This window comes from Typha angustifolia, chromosome 7, assembly GCF_048772165.1.
Source record: "Typha angustifolia cultivar Huaian chromosome 7, ASM4877216v1, whole genome shotgun sequence".
NCBI lineage: Eukaryota > Viridiplantae > Streptophyta > Magnoliopsida > Poales > Typhaceae > Typha > Typha angustifolia.
Window position 1 is genome coordinate 1,235,229 of NC_133245.1, and position 22,246 is coordinate 1,257,474.

General features: G+C 38.3%; 3 protein-coding genes and 1 long non-coding RNA gene across 7 annotated transcripts; 2 read left to right on the forward strand and 2 right to left on the reverse strand.

The window, feature by feature from the left end:
- The first annotated feature begins 1,109 nt into the window (after positions 1-1,109).
- Positions 1,110-4,439, forward strand: LOC140762245 (ACT domain-containing protein ACR4-like). 3 transcript variants are annotated; one of them, XR_012104711.1, is made up of 8 exons: positions 1,110-1,484; positions 2,130-2,202; positions 2,309-2,354; positions 2,482-2,596; positions 2,699-2,778; positions 2,853-3,446; positions 3,507-3,654; positions 3,829-3,968. XR_012104711.1 is itself a non-coding variant. In XM_073099921.1 (8 exons), exons 1-8 carry the CDS (start codon positions 1,481-1,483, stop codon positions 4,159-4,161), a joined length of 1,350 nt encoding a protein of 449 aa, XP_072956022.1. In that variant the 5' UTR covers positions 1,112-1,480; the 3' UTR covers positions 4,162-4,439. The 3 variants fall into 3 exon arrangements, 2 of the variants coding, with proteins under 2 accessions (XP_072956022.1, XP_072956023.1); XM_073099921.1 differs by having other exon boundaries at positions 1,112-1,484; positions 3,550-3,654; positions 3,829-4,439; XM_073099922.1 differs by having other exon boundaries at positions 1,112-1,484; positions 2,136-2,202; positions 3,550-3,654; positions 3,829-4,439.
- A 1,336-nt stretch (positions 4,440-5,775) lies between these two features.
- Positions 5,776-10,181, forward strand: LOC140762244 (uncharacterized). The gene is made up of 5 exons (XM_073099919.1): positions 5,776-6,063; positions 6,354-8,161; positions 8,536-8,649; positions 8,813-8,962; positions 9,840-10,181. The coding sequence occupies exons 2-5, from the start codon at positions 6,524-6,526 to the stop codon at positions 9,978-9,980; spliced, it is 2,043 nt and encodes a 680-aa protein (XP_072956020.1). The 5' UTR covers positions 5,776-6,063; positions 6,354-6,523; the 3' UTR covers positions 9,981-10,181.
- Positions 10,182-11,893: 1,712 nt separating this feature from the next.
- On the reverse strand, positions 11,894-12,610 carry LOC140763637 (uncharacterized). Its single transcript, XR_012104853.1, has 3 exons — positions 12,495-12,610; positions 12,338-12,418; positions 11,894-12,269 (listed from the first exon to the last, which is right to left on the reverse strand). It is a non-coding gene; the product is annotated as an uncharacterized lncRNA (long non-coding RNA).
- A 1,096-nt stretch (positions 12,611-13,706) lies between these two features.
- LOC140762978 (uncharacterized) lies at positions 13,707-22,103 on the reverse strand. Of its 2 annotated transcripts, none has more exons than XM_073100975.1 (15): positions 21,793-22,103; positions 21,539-21,673; positions 20,958-21,084; positions 20,186-20,268; positions 19,783-19,842; positions 18,732-18,938; positions 17,231-17,359; positions 16,447-17,094; positions 16,093-16,285; positions 15,790-15,983; positions 15,352-15,456; positions 15,105-15,247; positions 14,734-15,012; positions 14,268-14,557; positions 13,707-14,071 (listed from the first exon to the last, which is right to left on the reverse strand). In XM_073100975.1, the coding sequence occupies exons 1-14, from the start codon at positions 22,021-22,023 to the stop codon at positions 14,293-14,295; spliced, it is 2,799 nt and encodes a 932-aa protein (XP_072957076.1). In that variant the 5' UTR covers positions 22,024-22,103; the 3' UTR covers positions 13,707-14,071; positions 14,268-14,292. The 2 variants fall into 2 exon arrangements, with proteins under 2 accessions (XP_072957076.1, XP_072957075.1); XM_073100974.1 differs by having other exon boundaries at positions 19,783-19,845.
- Positions 22,104-22,246: the final 143 nt, after the last annotated feature.

Genomic DNA, 22,246 nt, shown 5'->3' on the forward strand with positions numbered 1-22,246 from the left:
GAGCAGTCTATTTTGATAGTAACAATTAGAATAGGGCTAGTTTGGTCAAATAGTCCATGCTATCAGCTTTCTGATGTTATAATAATAATAATATAGCGTCACTAGTGAAAGAAGGGGGGGGTTGACTATTCTAGTGTTCTTTAGTAGGAGTAATAGTTGGAGTAGTTAAAATGTAATTATATCAAGTTTATAACAAAAACAAGAATCTCTTCATCCCTTTTACACGTTTAAATTATTCACCAACCGACCCATTTGGATCCAAAAGGTTTTGTCCCCACTTGTAATATGTGTGTCTATGTTTCTATGTACTCTCCCTTTCAATCTGAATAGATGAAAACTTTCATAGCTAATGTTCTTATCAGAACCATAAACACACGGAAGCAACTCATATTATAAGTATAAACAACTCATTAGCTAAATCTTGAGGCTAATTGGCATTCCGTCTAACTAAATTATATACATATATTAGTTTTTAAAGTCTTATTTAGTTTGTGGCCAAATTTCGAATTTGATTAGTTAATCTTATTTTTAATCTTACTATTTTAAAAAGTAAATTTAATTAGATATAAAAAAATAAAAAATATTTAGTTATTGAATCAGTTCGGAGAAGTTTCTTAACCTCAAACCAAGGATTAGAAAATTGCCTATCAATGGCAGTATGGCACATTGTTTTTCTGTTTCTCTATTTATAATAACCTTCCATCTCTTTGTGAACATAAAAACAGAGTATAGGACATGATAACTACATCGAATACTACCTCCACGGTATTAATGGAACATGGCTTTTGACAGTGGACCATTGAATAAGGTTAAGCTTATCTATAGATTTTAAATCCGTTGGGTAAAAAATTTAATCCACCAATAGATATCGTATTCGTGGTGTATGAGAATAAGCCAACATACTTTATTCTGATCCTTTCAGCATACGCTAGTATGGACTACACACAACACCGACAGATTCTCTCACTTCTAAACTGGTCAACGAGAGGTTTTAACGGCTTTGGATTTTTTTTCCTTTTTTTTGATGTATTCCTTCTAATTTTTTAGTGTGTCGCAGTAAAAGCGTAAATAGTTTGTTTAAAAGAGAGAGAGAGAGAGAGAGAGAGAGAGAGAGAGAGAGAGAGAGAGAGATGGGTGGTTGCTAAAGTGCGCGTGTAGGACAGTCTAAGTCTAAGATAGGAGCTGCATACCTCCCTCCCTTGCCCCTGCTGTTAGAGTTCTCCGTTGGCAACCTTGGAGCGGCGGATTTGCGACGCGCGAGCAGTTTGGCGCGAGAGAGGAGGAGGGGAAGAGTGGGAGAGATCAAAGAGAGGTGAAGAAAAAGGAGTGGTTTTTGGAATACAACTATGGAGCCCTGGTACTATTGACATGGGAGTAGGAGACGCACGGAAAGGTTGAGAGGAAAAAGGTTTCATATCTCTCTTCGTCTTCTGTCGTGAGAACAAGATCATTAGAAGAGGCAGTTCTCAGTTGGATTCCGATGAGTACGTTACTATCTTATCTCGTTTGTATTGCGGGTTTCCTGTTCTATTGCTTGTCAAATAAAGTTGTTTATTTTTTTCGTTCTTTCTTTCTTTCTTTCTTTCTTTCTGGGTATTTGGATTATGTGCAGTTTCCTCGTTGATTTGTGAATAAGTTTTTGTTCCTATTTGATCGGTTCTGCGTGAGGGCTGTCTTCTTTTATGCTAAAAGTGGCTCCTTTCCGTCTCCTTTCTTCTAGTTCTGCGATTTTTTAAATTGGGTTTCTTTTGTTGGGGAACATCTTGAAGATTTGTGGCTTTTCGAGTGATCTCTGTTACTACTTTGCGTTGGATTTTCATGTATCTACATTGGAATCTTTTCAGTTTAATAGCCTTTGAAATGATGGTTTCTTTTGTGGGTAATTTTGCGCTTTCGATTCGTCGATATATATAGCATTTTTTATAATGTGCAGAGACAAATGTTTTAGGATTTGAATATTTCCTTTCTATAGGTTTTTTTTATTAGAAATTTAGGTTTCTTTTTTCAGGTTCTTTCTTTGTCCCTTTATCTCCATATGCCTAATAGCTGCTACTTGGATACCTTTTTTTTTTGGAAGTATGGAAGGAATTCAGATTCACTTTTCTTCATCATACCTATCATTTATGTAGATGCAGGCTTTAGTCCTACATGGGACAGTGATGATGAATATGAGAAACTTATACAGACGATGAATCCACCAAGGTATAACTTAGTTTTAGTATGGCAATATTTGATTCTCCATAAACATCATTAACAAATACTTTAAAAAACTTTCAGTCTTTTTCTTTTCTGATACTCCTTATCGCAGGGTGGTAATTGACAATGAAGTGTCTGTCAATGCAACAGTTGTTAGGGTAGGTTTCTTTCTTGCTATACCGTCGACTTCCTGTTTTCTATATTGATTTCATTTTCATAGACCTCTTTGATGATAATTGTTAAGAAAATGGAGTTCATGTTATCTAATTCTTTTTAAATTTGTAGGTTGACAGTGCAAACAAGTATGGGATTCTCCTTGAGGTAGTCCAGGTGCTTATAGATCTGAATCTTGTCATAACGAAAGCTTACATATCCTCAGATGGAGGCTGGTTCATGGATGGTATAGCTATAATTCGTTGTTTGATTGCTGATATCTTTCTATTGTGGTTAAAGCAAGCATCTTTGAAAGTGATTCTTTTTTTTTCTTTTTTTCTGGTGACAGTTTTTAATGTAACTGACCGGGAAGGGAGGAAGCTAATTGATGAAACCACAATTAATGGAATTGCAGACTACATTCGGAAGGTAAAATGGTCCTTCAATTTTACAACTTCTTTCTCATGATAATGTCCATCTAATTCCAGTTATTATCTATGCAGTCTTTAGGGGGAGATTCTGGTTACATCCCTTCAAGGAGGAGATCAGTAGATATTGCTCCCTCAAAGGACCATACTTTCATTGAGTTAACTGGAACTGACCGACCAGGATTGCTCTCTGAAGTGAGCGCAGTGCTCTATGACCTCAAGTGCAATGTAGTAAATGCAGAGATATGGACCCATAACACTAGAGCTGCTGCTGTTATGCATGTTACTGATGAAGAAACTGGTTTAGCTGTCGCAGATCCAGAAAGGCTTTGTCAAATTAAGGAGCGCCTTTATCACGTTCTTAAAGGGGATAATTTGTCCTGTGGAGTCAGGACAGCAGTTTCACTGGGTGTCACCCATACAGAGCGAAGGCTTCACCAGATGATGCATGACGATCTGAATTATGAGGAGTCTGATCAAGGTTCTGGAGATAAGCGTGCAATGCCCCATGTAACTGTTCGAAACTGGAGTGACAAGGATTATTCTGTGGTCACAATTAGATGCAAGGATAGGCCAAAACTTCTGTTTGACACGGTTTGCACTTTGACAGACATGCAATATGTGGTATTCCATGCAAATGTTGAGGCAGAGGGCACAGAAGCTTACCAGGTATCTTTGATCTAACTTTAATCTTGTTGATTATATAATACTTAATTTTGTTTCCTTCAGTGCAAGGAATACTCATGGCCAGTACCATCTTCTCCTCCTGAAGGAGTTCTATATCAGGCACTTGGATGGATCTCTGGTCAGTTCCGAGGTTGAAAGACAGCGAGTAATACAGTGTCTTGAAGCAGCCATAGAGCGTAGGGTGTCTGAGGTACAAAACTACTCTAACAATTCATAAAGACAGAGAGTTGGCACAAGTTTGACGATAATCGCAATATTGGACGTGCCAGTTTTTTGTTTTTTGGTTACATCATGATCGGATTATGTTATATTCCTTGTTTGCATCTCTTAAAATTTTGATGATATGGTGCATTGCACTTTGCAGGGTTTGAAACTCGAGTTGTGTACAAGTGATAGGGTTGGTCTACTCTCTGATGTCACTCGCATCTTCCGTGAGAACAGCCTAACCGTTACGAGGGCTGAAGTGACTACTAGAGGAGGCAAAGCCATTAACACATTTTATGTCCGTGATGCTGCCGGGAACACAGTTGATCCGAAGATTATAGATACAATCCGGCAAGAAATAGGGCAGACTGTTCTACAAGTGAAAGGCCAAACTGAACAAGCCAAATCTCCTCCAGGATCTCCTATCTGGTTCCTCTTTGGTGGCTTATTTAGGTCAAAGTCTCTATCTAGCTTAGGTTTGGTCAGACCCTAATCTTTCACTGACCTATTGTCTTTAAACCCTCTATGTGAATTTCCATCTAATAACATACATCTTTAGTAGGGAAGTGAAGCTCTTCCATAAGTGGCTCCTGAACATCCATTCCATTAGTTCACAGGGGGACTCTTCTCTTCAGAATTGGGGTAGCATGTACAGAAATCCTTTAGTGTAAATTGTTACACAACAACCATGTCCATGTTGTACATATGTTGTTCAGTTGTAGATATGAATGTAAATATGACCGATTATGATATATAGATCAAAAGTATTGACATTCTTGTCTCTTTCTTTTCATCTTTCTTTTCTTGTTTGGAATGCCTATCCAAAGGGCCCGAATGATATATCCGAATTTAATCAAGAATGCTTTTGACCAATTAGTTAATGTTCATGGTAGTAACATCAGCAACCAAGATCTCTCATATGAACCATGCATCTGTATTCTCAGAGCTTAGAAAGGTTATCCTGATATCCTTATTCTTTCCTCTTTCGAGTACTATGCGGTCGAGATTAAACCGTATTCCCCTATCACAATATCAGTCTAGCAACAAGCAATGGCATATTTTTATTCTCCTGTCACAATATCCGTCTAGTAGCAAGCAATGGTATATTTTTGTGCCGACATTTAACGGTGTAGCTTCTAACATTATTTCTGTAATCGTTATCAGACGTTCATATGATTGCAGAACTACAAATCAGCCAACAAGGATGCCAAAGAGGCGAACGGCTGAGTGCCACCCGACAACGACGCAGCTGTCCTGTAGAAGCACTATATATGGTGTCCATGGAATATTCACTATGAATGGCCTACTGCCTCTGTCACTGATATTGACACAAGCCTGGCATGTTTCATTAACCACCACCTGTTCCTGTGGATGTTAGTACCGGTGGTGGCCTCCCTTGAAGCTTGTGGTGGATACCCCTGAATGGCTGAATCCCATCAAAACAAAACTTAGTGCAACAAAAGCAACTGGTCCTCTTTGGCTGAGGATTCTTGAGAATGTTAGATGAGAGTGGAGTTCTGACTCAAAAGAAGAGATGGGCTCTTTGCCTTTTGAAATTTAGAACTAAAGATAGTGTGATTGACTTTGTCATTGTTGGCTGCTACTATTTTATATGGACCATGATGAGTTGGAGTTGTCCACTTATATTTTCCATTACTTTTAGCTATGGATATGGATGTCTCCCTGCTTTGGAATTAAAAGGCCAACAGGACTAAAGAAATGCAAGTTAGTCAATTGCTGCAGCTGCCCTTCGACGTGTATTCCTCTAGATGCAAGTTGATGGGCATCAGTTGGAAGATGGCAGTGAAATTGCTGCTGCCCATCAACTGTTTTCTTACTGTCCTAATGTGTCAGCTTATTATCTCTCTGTATCCTTAAATTTTTCTCTCTAAATACATATTTCTTTAACAGTTTATGAAGTCAAGTGTGTTGCAAGAGGAGTTCATACGGCATCCTAGTCATTAATAACGTTATAAATTAAATTATAAAATACCTACAACAACTCAAGCTTATCCACTATAACCCTAGAAAACCATACAATTATCTATCATTAAGATTACAACTTTACAATAATCAAGTACAATATCTAACTTAATTGGATAAATTTATCAAGTTTTATAGCTTATCCGAGAAGATACGCGTTCCGGATTCAACGATCGCGCCTTTACCCGCCCGCCCAATATAGCTTTCGATTTCAACTAGCTCGCTTCGATCAAAGCGGATTTTAATTTTGTTTGGATCCGAACGTATTCGACCCGCTTCTCCTGCGAAGAAGCGTCTTCTCAATTTTCCAAATCCAACCCCAAGAGATCGCCAGAGAGGAACGAATCAAATCCTCCCCAAGACGGAGAAAAACTTTAGCCTGTAGGCGTCCGTCCGACCGTATTCGATTCAGGTGAGAATTTTTTTTTCTTTTTGTCCACAATTTCCTCCCTGTATTCAATTGATATTTTTATGGATTTTCTTTATATCTGGAACCCTAGAATTTTGGGGGGTCTTTGTTAGCTTTGATTCGTTGGATGGGAGGGTTTTAGGTTTCGTGGCGTTCTTTGATAGGATTCGTTTGAGAAAAGGAATTAAGGTCGGATTAATTACCAAGGATTTCTTGGTGAAGCGGGAATCCTGCATTTGTCGAGTTGATCATGACTGGTAATAATACTTCTGTTTTCTTTACTTCGTTTGCAGGATTGTTATTCTGCTAATTTTCTTCATGTTGTTGAGAGTTATATTTGAGAAAAGTGAATTCTCGCGGATTTGTTGGCATGTGTTGTAATCCAGCAGAGTTTCTCGAGGATTGGAAAATATTTTAGATGACTGAGAGGTTCTTCATGGTGCATTTGATGTAATAAAAGAGAATGTCGACGGATCAACCCCAATCAAGAACTGTCTCGGGGAGTAGAGCCTTTGGGAGATGCAAATCCAGAGGTAATTTTGAGAATGTGGTGACTGTTGATGGTGATGAAGGCGATATTGATGTGGTCATAATTGATGCACCAGAGACTTCTCGTCAGGGATCAAGTTCTCAAAGAACATCGAGGAACAGTTCTCCTAGTGATATTATCTGTATAGATGATGAGGACGAAGAAATTGATGGTAATCCCACTACTGCATGCCGTAGTGCCTCCAAGTCGTCTTATGGCTTGTCTGGTTCCACTTTTTCATCAGAAGAATTGGATCGTGGTGGTCAAGTGTTTATTAATAAGGACTTTGTTACTGCAAAATCTGTGAAACAAACAATGATGCAGTCTAAACATGGTTATCCTAGAAATCGCTATGGTCTAGATTATGTCTCTGATAGCCAATCATCTGGAAGCGGCAGTGCTGAATCTGGTACCTCTGAAGTTGAAGATTCTGATTGTGACAGTTCCGATTGTGAGATTATGGATGACAAATCTGGAGACATCCGTGCACAGTGGGAGAGAGCTGCTTTAAGGAAAAGAATGTCTGAAAGGGTTCGGTTTGGTTTTGAGGATTGGGCTGGTTTCTCAAGATCAACTGTTGATCCTGGATTGTGGTCAGATGAGATTGAAACAAACATGTTTGAAGTGGAAAAATGTCTAGATAAGATATATTCGCAGCATTTTGAGGGAACAAATGCTCAATGCAGTCCAAGCAATTCAGATGATATAGAGAATGACATTTCTTCTGGCGCATTCAATGCTGATGAACTTACACATGACATTCCCATGGGTGAAAAGAGTAATAAGGCTGCTGCAAATCTAGATCCTGTTGCAGGAATTGTTCATGAAGGACATGCTTTTGGGAAGGAAGGACTGATTTCAAAAGAATGTTCAGATGGACGGCAATCCTCTGATAGAAATCAATTTAACTACAAGACTGCTTGTTCTCACGAACATGTAAACAAAGTTGATGAAGATGCTAGAGGTGATGATTTGTTTTCTTTGGACATAGATGAACTGGACCAGGCCGGAACTTCATTCTGCACAGCCAAAGTCAGGGATGAATCCAGCTTTATGCACAAAGAAGAATCCTATCCTGGGAGACCTTCCTCAATTTGGAGAGGAAAAGAACTTTTTTCTGATTCTTCAGAACTAGTCCATGGGAAACCTCCATCTAATGCCCAACCACCGTATGATTATGTTGTCAATCATAAAGTTGCTATCCAGAAGAAAGATAAGTCATTTGACGAAGAAATGACTCGGCCAAACAATAAACCAACAGATGAACTACAGCTTAATAATTTGAACAGTTGCTCCCACAATTCCGAGGAAGGAACTTTAAAAGAACCACCTGGCAACCATTGTGCAGGAAATGCAACTGAGAGGAGTTGTTCCTTTACTGCAGAACCTGAGGACGAATCTCAGGTTAGGAATGATTTAATTGGTGAACACAGTGAGTGGACAATAAATAGATCCATCTCTGAGGTTCAAAATGATTTAATTGCTGATCGTGAGAAGCACAAGGAATCTATTGAGTACAAACGTGCTCAGGAGGAAGAATGGGCTTCAAGGCAACGACAGCTACAAATTCAGGTTTTGCAAATAATTTGGAAAATTGATGGTTGTCTTGTTTTTCAATTATTGCAGATTATTATATTTACATATTAGATTAATGCGGCATTCCTTTCATGACAAATTCTTATTTTTGTGGTTCCATCATTCTAACAATAGACATTACTAGTCACAAGTAGATCTATATGATCCTCCTTTCCAACTTGCGAGCAATCTCACATTTCAAAAAAAAAAAAAAGGACTATTGAAAGTTTGGAGGCAGTTTTTCTGACATTCATTCATCTTTCTGTCTCCAGCATGCTAGATCCGTTAAAATCAATGCTTACACATACTAGATGCATAACTAGGTAAGTAGCTCATAGTAAGAGTGTCTCAAACTTGTCTGTCAATTTTAGGCAGAAGAAGCACAAAGGCTGCGGAAGAGAAGAAAAGCCGAAATTATGCGTCTACTCAACATGGAGAAGAGACAAAAGCAACGCTTGGAAGAGATCCGTGAATCACAAAAGAAGGTCTGTAATCCATCCCTTTTTAATGGCTATCTCATATCTCTTTCCTTGCTATCTTGCCCACTTTTTAAACTTTTTTGTCATTCTGTCAGATTTTTTGCTCGCATTTAGATCTTTTTTTTAATGTTCCTTGACAAATAAGTTTAGTTTTTGTAAATTTTTTCAGGACCAGGAAACCACAAATCTGAAAGAACAGCTTCGCCTTGAAGTGAGGAAGGAACTTGACAAGATGGAAGGGAGATACAGAGACATGGCTTCATTATTGCGGGGTTTGGGGATCCATATAGAAGGGGGTCTCTTTCCCTCGTTGCATGAGGTATGTTACATATATTTTCTTTTTATTGTCGTATCTGTTGTAATATTGTCTACTTGATGTATATGGATCTGTCATCTAAGTGTATAGTCTGTGTGGAAGAGGTTGGTTGCTGCATCATGCTGAAAATTTGCACAGTAGTTAAGATATTCAATTCACATCATTGGCTATATATCTTATGCTATTTGTTTTGCCTTTTTTGTTCTGTTAATTTAGTGAACATTGATAACTGGAAATTTATCTTGTGCACATTATTGTATCATTTAGCTCAGATATACTATCGTGGTTGCTATTGTTGTCTCATCATATGAAGAATATCTATCAAACACATTCGAACTGTATCTTCTGATTGAGTTCAATCTCAAAATTGAGAGGATTTGTGGAAGTTTGACCAGATGCCTGGATGAATTGCCAACTTAATACCAACCTCTTTAAACATTGTGCCAGTTTTTTGCTAAGGCATATTCAAACAAGAGAGCACCCTACCCTGAAATCTATTTGACAATTTTACTTCCAGGATAGACCTATCCTGCACAATTTAACCCAACTAACCAAAATAAGGTGATTATAGTGCACTCTAGCATCTACTGTATTTTTTGGGGGTTCTGTGATATCCCGTCAGTCTATTGTTTTCCTGAGAGTATATCTCATCGTTCTACTGTTAAATTTTTCCTATGGTGTACGTCATATGAAACTCGGACGCTATCTAACACACTTCAGAAATTATTTAAGTTAAAATCTTGTAGTTAGAAATGTGAAAATGAGTATATTTAGTAGGTAAAGACTTCTAATTGCAAGTCGCAATCAAATGCCCCTTTACATAAAGATGTTTTTGTATGCAAGTTGTTGTGATACAGTGTATGTATGATATTTTGATCAGGTTAGTGCAGCTTATAAGCAAGCGCTGCGGAGATTCCATCCAGATCGAGTATGTAGGAGCGATATTCATCAGCAGGTGAAAGCAGAGGAAACGTTCAAGTTCATCTCGCGCTTGAAAGAAAAGCTGCTTCCTCTTGCATGACTGAAAAGCAACTTGTATATGAAAATTTGGGCGATGACAGCATTCATTCAAATTTTTCATGTGATTATAAGATGATAGTGGGCATCCTTATGCAATTCTTTTTACTTATTTCTAAATAGAATTGATTTTTATCTTTGGCTTGTGTAGATATATGTAATCTGAAACAAAAACCTAAAGGAAATGTTAACTTATGCCTGAGAATGGTTGCAGTTTTTTCATGCCTAATCACGTTTCCTTCAATTAGTGAAATATAATTATACAAACGCCAAAGGCCTGGTTTCTATGTGATGTACATCACATGGGCTGGGCAACGACGTTGCTCGGAAAGCACATAGTATATTTACCCATGTCATGTACATTGCTCGTCAATTAATGCCCGTTTATTTCAATTTTATTTCAGCCAAACACATGGGAGGAACGGAATGGCTCAATAGCATCCAATCCAGTTCTACTTTATTATTCTCCATTCTTCCACTCTATATTCTTTTGGTACCCCATTTCAGATTGTAAGAACTGATACTAAACATATAGTCTATTCATTATAGGAATATTTTAATACAAACAAGAACCCTCACAAGTCTAGAGGAGAATAATGAAGAGAGAAAGAACATAACCACTTTTTTTAAAAATCTATAAGATTACAACAAAGAAGATTTATGGCATGAAGCACTATGGCGTTAGATCTAAACGCACTTTAAGCTTGGAGAACCAACCCTTCCTTTCCTCGGAATCGTTGGAAGATGGATGGCGAGATGATTCTAAGTGGGTGGTTTGTGAAGCTTTCTTTTTGGCTTTGGTGGTGCGATGGTAGTAGATCCAGAAGAAGAGGTATAGTGCAGTGAGAAGAGAGAGGCCTAAGACGACCTTCTCGACCAACCCACTAAGATTCTTCAGAAGGTGCACCAACTGGGTTAGCTTCTTGAGTATAGACTCTAGGTCATCTTCGACATCATCACAGTCATCACTGAGCTTAATCTCCTTCACCATTACCTTCCTAAGGTGCTCTCCCATCTCTCTCTCTCTCTCTCTCTCTCTCTCTCTCTCTCTCTCTCTCTCTCTCTCTCTCTCTCTCTCTCTCTCTCTCTCTCTCTCTCTCTGTGTGTATGTGTGTGTGTTCTTCTATGGCAGAGATTGTTTAAATAGGATGCGGAGCGAATATATTAATAAGTGGTTAGTCGTACTAGTCAAAAAGTTAAGCCAACGTACAATTGATGGGCTTTTCCCCCTCTCCCCTCCTAGCTTGAGAGAATCTTTTCCTTCTCTTTCCCCGTTAGATGTGGCCGGAGCCGATCCCCTCCCCTCCGCCATCGCTGAGCGCTAGGAGCTGCCACTAGATACGTAGTAGTCTAGGCTTGCCGAATCCGGCGAAGCACCTCCCGAATCAGCCAAGAGCTGAGAGCCATGGCTGATCGCCCCTCGACTGCAGCGGAGCACCTCTTCCTCCCTTCCTTTCATATTTGTTTCTCTTTGTTTTTGTGTGTGTGTGCTTTAAGACTGTCCGATCCACAATGGTCATCAAGGAACAACCAGAAGCTTGAGCTCTTGTGTCGATGTCACAACTTGGGCAGTAGTTTTGTTATATTTTGTGTGACATTTGGGCTTGATACAGTGTAATCCTTTTGTTGTCTTGTTGATGCAACTTGTGCCAATACCATGGCTTAGCAATATTTTTGCTATATTTTGTGTGTCATTTAGATTCGATACAATGTAATTCTTTGTTGTGTTGTTAATGTTCGCCAAGTACCGGGTCAAACTATCTCCTTTTCTCTGTGCATCATGCATGCTATTAAACATCTATTTATAATGACTTTTCCTCCAAAAAAAAAAAAAGCTATTTATATTCAAGCTTGAGCAACTACTTGTGGCAAATAGTCTAACCTACTGTCAAATTGGTGAACAATAATAAGCTTCTGTATTGATTTATTTATAAGAACTATATACTTAAATGTACTGAAAAATACAATCTGAAAGATATAAAACAAGGCCTCATCAATGACAACAATTCCCTCTTAAAATTGATGACAACCTTGTCTGAGTTAACGTCATAAGACATATTTTACAAGGCATACAACAAAACACAAGTGGACTGGTTGGACTGGACGCATCTCACCAAGATCATCACCACCTTCATCGTCGTCATCATCGGAATCATCAGTATCAAATATATCCTGTCATCATTGCCTCAACAAGAATCAATTGAGAATCAGAGTTTAGATAGTGCAGCATTCCTCCGTTTTCAAGTCTGTTCTCCTTCCTCGTATATTTCTCGCATTCCTTAAGATTAAAGGCCTGTCAAACATTGTAAATCTGTGATGCAACCAATGCAGAGCAAACAATTGAACAACTCAACTGCAAACCTCTGGGAAAAAATCAATATTGTTGATGAACAAGCCACCAGCAGAAGACAGTACATTTCAACTGATGGGGAAGCATCTGCACTGCTAAGTAAAATAAAATAAACAGACAGGAAACAACAAATGATCAATAAAAAGGATCAGAAATAACTCATTTGACCTTCGAAATTATCTCCATCATCACTTGTGCTGATACAATTCAGCGTCGATCAAGCATTTCGGTATCTTGTGTAGATATGTATCTGAAATGAAAACTGAAGGAAAATGCCAATCACGTTTTCCTTTTTGTTTTCCTTCAACTAGTGAAATAAAATTATATAAACGCCAAAGGCGTGGTTTCTATGTGATGTACATCTCATGGGCAACGATGTTGCTCGGAAAGCACGTAGTATTCATGTACATTGTTCATCAAATATTATATGTCCGTTTATTTTAAATTTATCGTAGCCAAACAAAAGAGAGGAACGGAAATGGCTCAATAGTCAATAGCATCCAATCCAACTCTACTTCCCCATGTCAGATTGTAAGAACTCATACTGAACATATAGTCTATTCATTGAAGAAATATTTTAATACAAACAAGAATCCTCACAACGTCTAGAGGAGGATAAAGAGAAAAAGATCATAACCCCTGTACTAATATATTTGCCTCGCGTCTAAGTATCTAAAAGCACTCGAAGTTTGGAGAACCAACCCCTCGTCTCCTCCAAGTCATCGGAGAAAGAACGATGGTGGGATGATTCCAAGTCGGTACTATCTGAAGCTTTCTTCGCTTTGATGCTGCGATGGTAGAACCAGAAGAAGTATAGTGCAGTGAGAAGAAGCAGGAATAAGACAACCTTATCGACCAACTGGCTTAGCTTATTGAGTATAGATTCAAGGTCTTCTTCGATATCATCAGAGTCATCTCTAAGCTTCACCTCCACCATCACCTTCCTAAGACGCTCCCCCATCTCTCTCTCTCTCTCTCTCTCTCTCTCTCTCTCTCTCTCTCTCTCATCGTTTGTTTAAATAGGATGAGGAGCGAATATATTAGTGCGTACCAGTCCTACAGTTGGTTCCAAGCAGTTATAGTACTCTTATTAATTCTAGTGGTGGGTTTATTTCATGCTGCACGATGTGTTGGTGCTGCCACAATCGAACCCGTGAGACTTATGCCAAATTGGAGACTCCCAAGCATTCCAATATGATTGAAATATCCCCTGGAGTGGAATCTTGAGCATGAGCGAATACTCATCGTTCATGGACAACCTACTGTCAATTTGGTGAGCAGTAAAAAGATCCTGTGTATTGCCAAGAAACATTTTCTTTGATGTAAGCCTTTTTACTCAACTACGGAATATGAAAGATACAAAAAATAGGCCTTAGCAAATGACAAAATTTTTCTTAAATTTGGTAAATCAATCAACCAAATCAACAGCCTCTGCTTTAATGTTATCAGGCCTATTTTACAAGGCATACAAAAAAAAAACAACACAATTGAACTGTGGCTATGCTGGATATGTTGAACGCTCTGCTCTTTTATCTTACAAGGCCATCCCCAAACCCACATAAACAGACCTCCATGCAGACCGTCGAGTCACTTGCCGTGGAGCAACCAACTTCTATGCTCAATGAAAGGTGAGAATCCCTGCTGAGTACCACCCAAATCTGCTAGATGTTGCTTCACATTGTCTCAATCTACCGACTGGTGAAGCTATGTCATCTCTGCACTACCCTGAGTCCGTTTTCTCTTTCCTGTTTTGCATTTTGGACAAATGATAAAAAATGGCTAGCTTTAATAATAGGTAAGCTACTGGAACTTTGACTGCCACACTGTAACATTTGCGTGCAAATCAAAGATTCGAGGAAGCAAAATACAGATACAACATTTCATGAGAAAACTTGATGGTGAAGCAAATGAACAGATGATGGAAAGAATTAAGATACATACATAGGGAGGGACATCGGAGAAAGCTTCATTTCCTCCTTTTTCTGCTTTTTCCTAGTTGTCCAGATTTGAAAGCATGCTCCTGCTCTTGGAGGAAAGCCATGGCCTTCCCATATTGTTCCGTCCTTTCTTGCTCATGTTCAATCCTATTCTTCTCTTTCACTTCAGACAAGAAATAATTATCTTTACGTAGTTCACGTATCGCTCCTTTCTTTTCACTCTTGAGACGCTTTTTCAGCTTCTTCATATTCGCCCTTTCTCGATCTGGATCATAATCTATACCCTTTACAAAGCTGTGGTATTCCCAAGAAGAAAAGAACATCAAGGTCAGTACATTTTCAGCTTAAAAAGAACTAGCAGGTAAGATTACATCTGCCATGAAAATTCTTCAACTCGAGCCCTTTACAGCAGTAAAAAGGAACAGTCAGCCTACGATAAGGAAAAATAACATATCTCGAGAAACACATACTTCTCTTCAAATTTCGGATTCAACAGTTTGATTGGGACTGGCTTTTCTTTACGCATTTGCAGTGGCTGTCTCAGCATGTGATATTGTTCTGCTTTCCTTTCAATCAAATCAATTACATTTTGCACATTGTCTTGTAAAAAGCCTTGTAAATTAGGATTCTCTAGCACTTTGTGCAGCAGTGCAGAAATTGGCAGGAATATTTCTGGGAAGGAGCTAAAACCTTCGTAAGTGTTAACATAGCTCTTTATAGTTTCAGCCACAGATATAAGGATACTTGCCCTGTCATTCAAAATGTAAAAGGATAATTAAATCATCGGACATGCTTAGAAAGGTTTGGCAACTCTTTGCACAACTGAAACCAACCAACTTACTTGAAATCATTGGACGAGAAATAGGGGGAGTCTGCTTGCATGTCCATGACTGCAATGAAATCAACATGATTTACCTCACATACTTGATCGCTTATATAGAGCCATGGTTTCAGCGATCTAAGCTCCACAAGCTGATGACTGACCTGAACAACAGAGGATATCCTTTATTTTCATCCCATCCAGCACAAAGAAAACAAGTACAAAGTTACAAAAGGCAACTTTATTTCTTTTTTGAACAAACTTATACCTGAGAATATACATCCAATCCAGGCTCTGGTTTTATACAAGAGGACAGAAGAACTTGTAAAAACATAATAGCCTCAGGACAGAACTTCTGAGATTGTTCGGTAACCTATAAAAGCAATTTTACCATGTCATTTTAGCACCTGAAAATGCAGCAAAAACAAAACGAAAGGAAGAAAAAAATGCATGTCTTACCTAAAAGGCAAAAATGAACTAAAAAGATATTCAAGGGAAACAAGATTACTTAGTAAGGTAAATTAAAAAAAAGAAGAAGAAATCATGAGATCATTTGGCTAGGAGTCTTTGGGATCATGAAAGGCATACTCTAATCTCTACCATTAAGCAGACATGAGTAAGGGACATATTGGATTATACCAACAACATTTTTTTTTGCATCAAATTGAGATCTGGAAGGATAAATATATACTATGATGAAGTTTACCAAGAGCAACATTGAACATAAGAAAGAACCAATAGCTATATCTCGACCAGAGTCAATGGGACAACGCATCAGATACTCGCACATCAGGAGGAGCAGGGGAGTTGTGACAACATGCCGGAAATCAGAGCATGGGAATATAAGTGACCACAATCTCAGAAGAAGCAGGGTCTTCAAACTCGGCCAGCTGCTCTTTCCTGTAAGATATAAAAAGGTCTTAACATGAACGGTGGAAACAAAGACCAGAAATCAATCTACTATGCAGGAGTCACTCTCTCCTTATCATTTAATTCACATCATACAAACCTGGAATCTTAATATCTTCACAAAGTCGAGTACGTATATGTATCAACCGTTGCCTGGCACAGATGGCAGCAAAATATGGAGTCTCTGCACTCATCTCTATTAATGGTCTCACAAGTACATTAATTATCTTGATATTTAATGGACTCCGAGTAGCTAAAACTGCAAAATACTGCAACAGGACACCATAAAAAATCTGCAAAATAAAGAAAAAGTTGTCAGCAACTAGTTTTTTTTTTTTTTCCTTACAGCAGTGGTAAAAGCTTCCTAGCAACTAGTTGGAGCTAATCATGTGAACTTATTAACAAGTAGTAATCAATGATTATGACTCTCCACAAAACAAAGGGAAAACCATACCTGCATTTTCTTTCTGTTTTCAGGCGCAAGTCTTATAGAATTGCAAGAGCGAATGCGGTTTATGGCCTCAATTACTTCACTTTCTGAACGGTTGTCAAGCAAAGAACATAGTTCTGCCAGGTTATTTGGAGCTTCAATCACAAAAGGGAGTCCATCATCTTTCTGTGGAGGCAGTTTTCCAGTAGTTTCTCTCCTATTGAAAGCTTGAGAATATGCTTTCTGGATATCTGTGCTTGTTTTATCATCAGCCTTCATTTCTTTCTCATCTAAATGCTCCATTTCTTCTCCAACTACACCTAAGTCGTCATCATCACTTTGCTCCCAATCTCCCATGGACTTAATTCCCAAGTCATGACCACTTAAATCATCTTCGTCACTGACATCATCGGTTTCATCATTTTCCTCACTGCTTTCTGAATCATGAGAAGACACGCTATCTTCCTTATCACCTTTTATATGCTTATTTTCATATATATCATCGACCCAGCCCTTCTTGTTTGCTGCTTCATCACTTATAGCAAATGAGTCACCAAGATCATCACCAGATATAGATCTCAAGTTCTTCGATGCCACGTTCTGCATCTCTTCATCATCACTACCTTCGTCATCTGAATCATCAGTAGCAAGCATCCGTTTTTTGCGTTCCTCCTGGAAACATGAATATTTTCATAGTGGTACTTCCAAAATTTCCAAATATCAAAACATGTATAACAGTATAATGTGTCATTATTATCTCAACAAGAATCAGTGGGGAATCAGATTTGAGTTAGATAGTGCAGCACACCTCCAATTTTTCAAGTCGTTCTCTTTCCTCTTGGGCTATTTCTTCTGGAGTTTTTGTCCTGTCTGATGCACGAGCTCGTGAGTCCATCCTCATCTCACTGACCAGTTTGTCATAAGCATCAGGCTTTTCCTGGAAGGAAGAAAAGACTATGCAACATAAAGCAATAATTAAAGGAATATAGCAGACTAAGCTGGTCATGAAACTAAAAATGGTATACACAACACAAACTGCCAGTCACAACTAAAAATGTGCTCCTCTGATCCTATCACTGGTACAGTAAGACAGGGTGCTTCTTTTAGTCATTGGTGGCATAAAGAGCAGCTATTAACTTAGATGATTATATAGTTTTAGATTGTCAACTTGACAAGGCAAATTTTTGTTCGTCAGTTGCCTTCCACCTCTGCTGCATTGGCAGCAGCACTGATCCCCACTCAGGTTGACTTGGCTGTGACTCCACCATAATCCTCCTCACCCTCATTGAAGGGATGCCGACTCCTCCAGAGAGAGAAGAAAAAAAAAACACAGTTCTCCAACTTCCTTTACGCCAAGCATCAAATAATTCCACCACACAAAAGCAGGACACATCCCCAACACTTACCCCTTCCTCATCCTCACCATATCTCATAAGCTAACAGCCCCTATGTTCACCTCTTCACAACTTGCATTGACCTGCTCCTATTTTGCAACCAAATCCTATTTGCTACCTAATTGACATTGCAACAGCTATAAGACAAGTAAGCAAGAGTCACAGAAAATACACCATGCTGTGCTGGAGTGTGTTGATCATGCTTGGCTCATGCAAGGTGGATAACACTGGTTTGACACACCAGCTCTAACTAGCCATCAGTGAACAAGGGAATAATGTTGAGCCAAAGAGGAATTTCATTTTCCAGGAAAGAGGATTCTCATCATCATTAGGGACATCCAATTGTGAGGATTAGCATTATAATGGAGTGCTATCATGGAAGAAGAGGAAAGTCTGGTGGAAGGACAGCAAACATCAAGAAAAGATTCTTGATCATCACTGATTTACTTTCCCCCTTTCTGTGCTAAGATGATCCCTTTCTGTCTGTCTGCTAATTCACATGCCTGCACAGAGCCTCACCCACCAGTCTCTTATCCAATATATATGATTAAGAGGACTCCATTTCTCATCATGCACAGAATCCACACATCTAGGCTGTATTACTCGTGGAACCAGCTAGTAGTCTCCAGAGAGAGCATTCTCATAAGAAAATAATTGTAACACCAAACAATACCTAACAAATCAAAGGACTTGAAATAGCTTGAAGATAGTATTTTGTTTCCATTGTACAAGCAGATTTCTCTAAAAAAAAGATGACATGATGAAATTTTGACCTAAGATTATACTAAGAAGATGTAAGAAGCAAAGATAAATAAAGTAAACTATATGTCATAGGTCAAGCTATACTCTTTGTATTGTTATAACTAATGTAAGAAGCTCCACTACTCCATACAAAGTGCGGTAGCATACAATTACCTTGTTAAGGAAGTCTTTGCCTGTGGAACCAAATGATCCTTCTTTATGCATCTGTCTTGTATCATTGTTCATTGTATACTTTACAGAAGTCATCCTATTAGGCTGCATTAAGGAGAGTAGTGCATCTGTTTGGGCCAATGATGAGAAGTCCTCATCTAATTTTTCCATAAAATGTTCATCTTCTTCCTTGTCCTTTGCCTTTTCAGCCTGCAGTAAGGAGTTAGATTCTTATCTTAGTTGACAATTTCTTTTTCCATAAGCCTGTAGCCTTTTGCATAAGATAAGATCAAAATGTAGTCATAGACATTGCTTCAGAGTGATTATAAGATGAAGAATAAGCTCATAAGAACAAGCACCCATGCAAACAGTCAAATAGAGCTCGGGCCATAGAGCATAATGCAGGCTGATGTGTAAACACAAACACATGATTGACACTTCAGAAAGGAGACATTGCAAAGTTACAAAATAATCTGATAGAACAACTTTTTTATATCCAGTAAAGTAGACCACCTTGTGAGTTGGATATAAATGTACATTGATCTTTTCAATGTGTTACAAACTAAATTGTGATCAATGGATGAGTTCAACAAAGTTTTGCAAACATTTGACTATTCAAGAACCAACTGTTGAATATTTTTCTATATCTTTCTTAAGCCTTAACTGAATAACTATCTTATACTTTAAAAAAAGCCCAAAAATAAAGCCAGTGAGTTCAATTCTAAGGTCTAGCCTTCATAATTTGATATTTCACATAAACAAAACTACCGCTCAACTTCTTTTTACTGATTAGTCCCCAAAGTAAATATTTATCTTCCATTCCTTAAGGTTAAAGGCCTGTCAAACATTGTAATCTAACCAATACAGAAAAACAAGTGAACAACTGCAAATCTCTGGAAAAATCAATATTGTTGATAAATGATATCCAACAAGACATCAGCAAGGACAATATATATATATCAACTGATAGGCAAGCATCTACACTGCTTAGTAAAATATAACAAACAGATGGGAGACAACAGATAATCAATCAAAAGCATCAGAAATAACTCACCTTGTAATATTTGCTCTTTGAAATTATCTCCATCATCACTTGCTTCTTGGTTTTGTGGGTCTGCTGATACAGTAATTATATTGCAATCAATAAAGTGGCTATAGAATGAATGAGGAATGAGGATGTTCATAAACAGACAAACTAAGCATGCATCATTTGAGTGATTGTATGAACATAGCTGAACAAGTTAGCATTGAAATGCTCCATAGAAAAATATAAACCCTTACGGCAATATGAGTGTTTGCCGGTACAGCTAAATTAAGCAAAGCAATAGTACCAGTAGCATAGAAAGAGGCACAATGGATGAGTACCATGTGTCGTGACACAACAGAGATAAGATAGGAATAAGTTGTAACAATGTGAAGTTATAACATGGACCACATTTTTCTTCATGAAAGCAAACCTTTTCCTCTCCATCAAGTGAGGTAGTTTCTGAACGACGGGGCATACTGTAGATATTTAAGTCAGGTGCTGGATAAGCATTATCTGTACAATGCAAAAGGAAAAAAGATATTATTCTAAGAGTGCAACACATTGAATAACATAAGAAAAAAGTTTGCGATACAGCAGAAGATATAAGTGGCCTCAAATCAGAAAAGTAGGTGAAACTAGGATCTCTTGATAGAAAGGTAATATAATTTTCAAGCACCAGTGCCTTAACAACTTGGTAGGAAAAGAGTGAGAAGCTTTAGAGTTTGATTAAGTGCTAACCACCTTTTTACTCATCACACAATCACTATAGGAATTGAAGATCTAAAAGAAATCTAAAATCAATGAATTCAAAGAACCAGTGATTCACTGAAACCTTTTGCAAACAGGACAAATATGAGCTAACTTTAGAAAAGGCTACCAAATACATTTGGTAACTCCATGCATGATGCAATTAACTACAACTGACAAGTCTTCTATTACCTACAATGATGAATGATCATTTGCTGAATTTCATAACATAAACCTTCAACAAGATATAAACACGTGCAAGATTAATATTCTTATAATCAAAGAAAAAGTCAGGGGGCACTTTTTCCCTATTGGCGTAAAAAGCACTATCAAAGTGCAACAAAAATAATAAATAGTCTTTACTAATTACATCACAATAGAAGAGTATCTGCTCCATAAGAGTATTAAATATCATATGTTGCTTAAATAAAATACATATTCTCAATTCAACACACCTTCATCATCATCTGGAGGTACCTCTTCTTCAAAATCATCCCTTTCAGAAAGTGAGTGTGATTGAGGAACCATAGAGTCGTCATCTTCATCAGATAAATTATACTTGCTTGTTTTTTTCAACTTTAACTGAAGAGTCAGGAAGGATCAGAAATTTCCATTAGATTTTAAGATTCAAAAAATCAATAAAGAAAGCCAAGAGTTGTTTAAAACGTGTCAATACTAGGTGTAAGGTCCATTCGTTAAAGCAGTCATAGGCTTAAGACAGATGAGAGAATCAGAAATTATCTTGTAGGTCATGCTTCCAAGGCAAACTTCTACTGACAAAAATAACAACAAAACGAGGGTATGAACAGATTAGGAGACAACCAACTCCGTTGAATTCCATTGGAAACAATTAGAAAAGAGTAAAAATAATGAAAATGCTTTAAAAAATTTAAGGGCAAAAAACAGGCATTGATGTTCCCAATAAAGTTTCTTGCTCCAATATGAAAATTTTGGCATGACTTATCCAAACTAGAGACCCCATAATCCTTATGAATTCGTTCAGAGCAATATTTGTTAAAGACCACGCATAACTCACCTGTCGCTCACGTTGGAGACGTAACACTGCCTTATCGAATTCCTTGAGCGTATCATCCTGCTCACCAATTCGCTTATCGAGAAACTTAGACGACTTGGCACTTTGCTCATACTCCTTCAGCAGTGTCTTCTTCCTCTGTCATCCAAGCAAAATTAAGCTAGTACGCAGTTAATTCTGGAAATCCTTCAGCTGTACTGCGACTTAAAAACGAAGCTTTACATGTAAACAAGGGATTGAAAAGCGAAATGAGGCACCTTATCGATGGCGAGAGATCGGGAAAGCCCGACGCGGCGTTCCTCCCCCTTCCGCTTCTTGCCGAGTACGTCAAACTTGCGGCGAGACCATATCGTCTCGAAAGGGTTCTCCTTCTCCTGCTTCGCTGATTTCATGGCGGCGGCTGCGGGACCGGAGAGTAGATGCTTCGCACTCTTCTTCTTCTTGCTCTTCTTCTTGGAAGAGTCTGGATTGGTCTTAGTCTTCGCCATTAGAGCGAGCAAGATCGGAGGAGGAGGCGAAGAGAGAGAGGCAGAGGAGGGTTTAGGGTTTTTCCGCGAAGAGAATGAGCTCGTGCGACGTAACGAGTTAATATTCGGGTCGGGTAGAAGTCTTAATGGATGTTAACATTCGGGTCGGATCGGGTGTTCGCTTCTAGTCTAATATTTCAACATGTAGTAGTAGTCAGTAGCGAGAGAGAGAGAGAGAGAGAGA

Excerpts from the sequence above, each read along its gene's own strand:
- LOC140762978 (XM_073100974.1), bottom strand. The coding sequence starts at position 22,023 with ATGGCGAAGACTAAGACCAATCCAGACTCTTCCAAGAAGAAGAGCAAG. Across the intron at positions 17,095-17,230 it reads AACGACTTGAAAAATTGGAG|GAGGAACGCAAAAAACGGAT; the intron begins GTGTGCTGCACT and ends TCATGTTTCCAG. Across the intron at positions 15,248-15,351 it reads GATTGGATGTATATTCTCAG|GTCAGTCATCAGCTTGTGGA; the intron begins GTATAAGTTTGT and ends TCTGTTGTTCAG.
- LOC140762245 (XM_073099921.1), top strand. Across the intron at positions 2,779-2,852 it reads TTGCAGACTACATTCGGAAG|TCTTTAGGGGGAGATTCTGG; the intron begins GTAAAATGGTCC and ends TTATCTATGCAG. Across the intron at positions 3,655-3,828 it reads TAGAGCGTAGGGTGTCTGAG|GGTTTGAAACTCGAGTTGTG; the intron begins GTACAAAACTAC and ends TGCACTTTGCAG.
- LOC140762244 (XM_073099919.1), top strand. The coding sequence starts at position 6,524 with ATGTCGACGGATCAACCCCAATCAAGAACTGTCTCGGGGAGTAGAGCC. Across the intron at positions 8,162-8,535 it reads AACGACAGCTACAAATTCAG|GCAGAAGAAGCACAAAGGCT; the intron begins GTTTTGCAAATA and ends TGTCAATTTTAG. Across the intron at positions 8,650-8,812 it reads TCCGTGAATCACAAAAGAAG|GACCAGGAAACCACAAATCT; the intron begins GTCTGTAATCCA and ends AAATTTTTTCAG.